The sequence below is a fragment of the Octopus bimaculoides genome, chromosome 25 (genome assembly GCF_001194135.2).
Source record: "Octopus bimaculoides isolate UCB-OBI-ISO-001 chromosome 25, ASM119413v2, whole genome shotgun sequence".
Lineage (NCBI taxonomy): Eukaryota > Metazoa > Mollusca > Cephalopoda > Octopoda > Octopodidae > Octopus > Octopus bimaculoides.
In genome coordinates this window covers 7,740,811-7,746,937 of record NC_069005.1, presented here as the reverse complement: position 1 = coordinate 7,746,937, position 6,127 = coordinate 7,740,811, and the positions used below count along the sequence as shown (strand labels likewise).

Sequence of the window (6,127 nt, the reverse complement as noted above, 5' to 3'; positions counted from 1 at the left end):
TATATATATATATATATATATATATATATATGCACACGCACAAACTATACATAATAATGTTTGTCATCGTTGACAATGACCAAGGAGAACGCATGAGAGAAATAGACGGGTCAGGGTGTCTGGCTGTGACCAATCAGGCCACTGCATGCTCAAAAGGTTCTGCTGCAGGTTGGGCATTGGAGTTGGCTCTGGACTTGCACAGCTCACATTTTCTTTGTGCTCCTGCAATCCTGTTTTGTTTGTAGGAGGTGGCACCTCTGCTCATACAGCTACACCAAGCAGGGCAGTCCCACACTTGCATTTTGAGAAATGTATATACACACACACATTTCCCCTGCAAGGTATTGGTCCCTCCACGGCAATAGCAGATGACACTTGCATAAGGTAAAACCTAAAACCACAAGCTTTTGAAATGAACTCCTTTACCACTTAACCAATATCTATCCCCTAAATACATGCTTACATATTTATTCATTGTCTCTTGGTGTGTTTTGTGAAATACTGTAAAACTGTGTCTCTCTCTCTCTCTATTTCAGGTTGCTTTGGAGCCACATCTGTTCCGGTTAGTATTCCTCCTCGTGGTATCCAACGAGGCAGCATTGGCAGTCTGTCACAGTCACCAACCTCCCCCTTTGGTAGTTTTAGCACAACCCCTGCCGGGCTAATACCACAGCTTCCTTTGACCCAGCAACCAAAAACTGTTCCTGCAGAGCCATTGGATCAAGTAAAAATTGATTTTTGTTATCTATCTATCTATCTATCTATATATATATATATATATACATAATAATTCTTTATTTAGTGATTTTATGGTGAAAATGATTTTCATGGCATTGTTTCGTTACACTGAATATGAAACTAATTTAAACAGAAATTAACCATGTCAGCCAAACAGGAAAGATCCCAAGTTTGTAATAATTTTCTGAAAATTCCAAAAAATAATAATAAAAAAAGGCATTATATAGTATATTTAAATTAGAATTCCACCTATTCCTGTATCAGCAAAAAAAAGAAAAAAAATAGACCATCTCTTATGATTTTTTTGTTTTTTAATTCTTTTTCCCAGACTGCTGCAGCGTTCCTAAGTCAACCAAACCCAGGAATGTTTGCTATGCCTGCTTATACTGAGCTAAATTCAATGTCACCACAGAGTGGTGGTGGGCCACATTCACCTTTATACTCTTCATCATATACAAATAGTCAACCTTTAGAAATGTTCAAATTAAAAGAAGAATTGATGAATTTGCGCAGTTATTTAACTCGCAGGGAAGAAGCTTATGTTCAAGCAAAATCTGTGAGTATGCTGCTTAAATTTAATTCTTTAAAATATGCCAAGCTCTTTTATTCTTTTATGAGGTCCAGATCAATGGACTATGACAGTGCTCAAGTACAGCTTCCAAGAGTTTAGTTGGTTACATCGAACCCAAATGCTTTGTATGTACTTATTTTATTGGATTTGTAAGGATAAATGGTAAAGCCACTTTTGTCGTTTATACTATATTTATATATTTAAACTTTGTACTTTGGATTCTTCATTCTAAGTTGAATTATTCATATACAGCATAGGTTATAGGTGCAGGCATGGCTGTGTGGTTAGAAGCTTGCTTCCTAACCACATGGTTCTGGGTCCAGACTGACTTCATTGCACCTTGGGCAAGCGTCTTCTATAGCCTTGGGCCAACCAAAGACTTGTGAGTGGAATTGGTAGATAGAAACTGAAAGAAATCCATATATGTGTGTGTGTGTGTGTGTGTGTGTATATATATATATATATATATATATATATATATATATGTGTGTGTGTGTGTGTATGTATGTATGTATGTATATCTATGTGTGTGTATCTTTGTGTCTGTGTTTGTTCCCCATCACCACTTGACAACTAGTGTTGATGTGTTTATGTCCCCATAACTTAGTGGCTCAGCAAAAGTGATTGATAGAATAAGTATACCAGGCTTAAAGAAAAACAAGTACTAGGGTTGATTCAGTCAACTAAAGATTCCTCAAGGCCATGCCCCAGCATGGCCGCAGTCTAATGACTGAAACAAGCAAAAGGTAGATTATTATCATCATTTAACACCTAATCTTCCATGTTCACACAAATCAGATGGAATTTTTACAGCTGGATGCCCTTCTTGTTGCCAAGCGTCACCTGTTTCCAGGCAAAGTAATGTTTCCTCATGACCAGACATGCTTTTCAGGGAAGATTAGAAACGAAGGATACTGTTTAAATGATGAAGATGAAGGCACCCATTTACAACCGTTATGTGATGTCAAAGTAAGGAGACAGTAATACACACATGCACACACGTGCAATATTTCTTGATAGCAGATTGACATTGAAAATGAAGGATGTGGTGCAGGTCATTCTCATGAAGTAAATGGTGAGAGTCTGTAACATGTGATGAGACATGGTGCTGAAGAACATTCATTCATCCAACCTAAGTAAGAAAAAAATGGATTCAAAATGATGAGGATTAATCTACATGTGAAAATGCCATATTTACTATATTTTCTAGTGTACAAGTCAAATTTTTCAAACCAAAATTTACAACCAAATAAAGGTAGGTCAACTTGTATACCTAGATGGCTTTAGGGCAGTGGTTCTCAACCATTTTTTACCTACGAACCCCTTTGATTACTATTTTACTCAGGTGAATCCTGGGTGACGAAAGGTTATAGTGAGACAGGGAGACAAGAAACAGGTGTCTTGCTGTAGAGGAAGTACAAGGTTACCTGGCCATTCATCATCATCATCAGTGTTTTGAATCTGGGTTTTGTCCCCGTTAACAGAGGTTGCCAGTTCTACCTCAATGCCACAGCAACATAGGTAGGCAGGTGCAGCTCACCCCAACCTTTGGGCTGGCCGGTGCCCATTCTCCTTTGCTATCATGAGGCTTTTTTGGAGCCGGATTTTCTATGAGGAGCATTCCCTTGCTTACCCACAACCTCAGTTTCTAGACATGAGTGGTCCCAAAACCAAGACCTCTACCATGATTTTTAAGAAATGTGATGGAAAACTAGCTCAGGAAGGCAAGGACACTACTCCCTGAGACCCCTTTCAGAGCCCCACTACATTCAATGTTTAAAAAAAAAATCCAATTATATTTTCATAATTAAATATTATTAGGAATTGTATTAAAAAAAAAATGAAGATATTTTGTATATTGTAGAAGTGTAATCAATATATTGTACATAAATTTTAACAAATTCTTATATGGACTACAGTTGGGAATCATTACTTTAGAGAGCCAAAAGTTCCATGTAAAAAGCAGCAAGATTTGAAAAGATAATGATAGTGTCTAGATGTTTACACTCTATACTATGTCGACCTGTACATCACAAAATATGCAACTTGTTATTTTTATTCTAAGATACTCCTTTGAAAAAAAAGATTATTTTCTTCTTTTTTTTTCTTTCCAAATGCTGTTTACTATCCAGGCTTGTGAGGCATGGAAAAAAGAAGAAGAAGAATCTCTTAGGAAAATGAAACTTGTTGCCAAACAAAGGGATGAGGTGAGTGGTTTGTTTATTTGTTTTTTTCAGTGTCAGTCATTGGACAGTGGCTTTGTAGATTGCAGAGCTACTGTTTTCAAGGCATCTTTTAGTCTATTACATTGGCCCTCATACTTTGTTAGATACTTAGTTTATTGATTTCCAATTGTTGAGTGGCTAAGTCCTAAGTGTGACATGACATAGCAGACTAAATATCACAAAATTGCCAGTACCGCCAGACTGGCCCTCGTGCCGGTGGCACGTATAAAGCACCCACGCTTTCAGAGTGGTTGGCATTAGGAAGGGCATCCAGCTGTAGCCATCTGATTCGCCAGTCCCTAGTCAAATCGTGCAACTCATGCTAGCATGGAAAGCGGACGTTAAATGATGAGTTTTGTTCAACCCATCAATTTATTGGTCATTTCCTTAGTGATATAAATGTACACACAGTCATGTATAGACTTTATACATTTACAACATAAAAATTGTACAGATACAACACTGACTTTCCAGACACTGACAATGTGGAACCTCTTTTAATCCACACTAATTTATGAGCAGAAACTTCAAGTGCTCACAGCTTCCAGCCTAGTTTACTGCAAAATGCAGCATTAATAAACTTGTATCATTTATACTAATGAGAAAAGGGTCAGAGCAGAACAGGTTTCTTGCTGAAGTGGAGCTTCATAACAACTCACATTTTAGAAGGGGTTGGTTGGAGCTGTAAATTGATGATGGGGTTGTTGTTGGCACTCCATCGCTTACGACGTTGAGGGTTCCAGTTGATCCGATCAACGGAACAGCCTGCTCGTGAAATTAACGTGCAAATGGCTGAGCACTCCACAGACACGTGTACCCTTAACGTAGTTCTCGGGGATATTCAGCGTAACACAGTGTGACAAGGCTGACCCTTTGAATTACAGGCACAAGAGAAACAGGAAGTAAGAGTGAGAGAAAGTTGTGGTGAAACAGTACAGCAGGGTTCGCCACCATCCCCTGCCGGAGCCTCGTAGAGCTTTAGGTGTTTTCACTCAATAAACACTCACAACGCTGGGTCTGGGAATCGAAACCGCGATCCTATGACCGCGAGTCTGCTGCCCTAACCACTGGGCCATTGCGCCTTCGATGATGAGGTACCAGATATATAATATGCATGTATATACTTATATAAATTATTCAACTGTCAAAAACTCAGCAGTGACCTTCAGTTCTAGTTGTGTCTGCACTAACATTGTTGAGAGTAATCTTAAGAATTCATCCCAACTTTCAATTTTGTCTTTTTTTTTGTATAAGGGAAGTAGTGTTTACAGCACCAGGGATTATTAATGGTAAGCGTCATAGAGTTTCTAAAGATTGTTTGTTTTCTTTGTTTACCTACAGGCATTAAGTCGTGTGAAGACACTGCAAATGGAAGTGGAAAAGCTTAAATCTGGGTCTTCTCTCAATTCTTTTCCACTCTGTTCTCAAAGCAACGAATTAGATCACCTTGCTTTTCAACAACTTAAACAAATTCAACAGCAATTAAGAATTGAGAGTAAACATGTGGATGAGGTAGGTTGCACACCTTTCTGTTGGTTAAAAAAAAAATTACTCTGTCCTTCCCCTTTATCTCTACATTCTCTCTCTCTCTCTCTCTCTCTCTCTCTCTCTCTCTCTCTATATATATATATATATATATATATATATATATATATATACACACACACACACACACACATACATACATACAAGGTGTGATGGGTAAATTGTCGGCATTTTATATTTTTTATTTCATGCATGCGCATTGTTTGTTTTTGATTTTGTTGACTACACAGTATAGTAAGGTCAGTTGGGCACCATCTGCGAGAAAAACAGCACCATGACGCAATTCACTCTGACAAGAATTTGGAAACAAGCTGTCCTGCTTGGCATTTGCCCCAGAAGCTCTAATATGGATATTTCAGAGTGTTTGGGTGTCAGCCTGAGGACATGTGCCAAGAATGATAAAAATTGTGTTTTAAGTTTCTTTAATCTCTTGCCTGTCCTGTATATCACATGTGACGCATGGGACATATTTCCTTAAATATATCTTGCATCCATGCCATCATTCAATAACCTGATTAACTTGAGACTTATGAAAGGAAAGTTTTACATCACTCACAACAAGAAGGGACGTTTAAGAGAAAATTATGAAAACGTTTTGCCTTCGTAGGATTTTCGAGCGAGATCGTTGCCAGTGCCTCTGGACTGGCTCTTGTGTGGGTGGCACATAAAATACACCATTTTGAACGTGGCCGTTGCCAGTACTACCTGACTGGCCTTTGTGCGGGTGACACATAAAAGTACCCACTACACTGAGTGGTTGGCGTTAGGAAGGGCATCCAGCTGTAGAAACTCTGCCAAATCAGACTGGAGCCTGGTGTAGCCATCTGGTTCACCAGTCCTCAGTCAAATCGTCCAACCCATGCTAGCATGGAAAGCGGACGTTAAGACTATGATGATGATGATGTTTTGGACAGGCAAAAGGTTAAACCAGTCACGGGCAAACTGACCCACAGACTTTTCGAGAATCCATGCCTAAATGAAATATTTACCTCGAAAATTCTTAGTCGTGCAGCCCTCAGGTGTTGAGCTCCTGCCACTTGCTTCTCAT

The 6,127-nt window shown here is 38.8% G+C and overlaps 1 protein-coding gene across 1 annotated transcript in view; it reads left to right on the top strand.

Moving 5' to 3' along the window:
• The window catches only part of LOC106881788 (RING finger protein unkempt), an 83,771-nt gene that overhangs the window by 56,548 nt on the left and 21,096 nt on the right, over positions 1–6,127 (top strand). The window contains exons 12-15 of the mRNA XM_052976821.1: positions 537–724; positions 1,067–1,294; positions 3,442–3,516; positions 4,876–5,200. Coding sequence (XP_052832781.1) covers positions 537–724; positions 1,067–1,294; positions 3,442–3,516; positions 4,876–5,200 — 816 coding nt within the window. The remainder of the gene's footprint in view (positions 1–536; positions 725–1,066; positions 1,295–3,441; positions 3,517–4,875; positions 5,201–6,127) is intronic.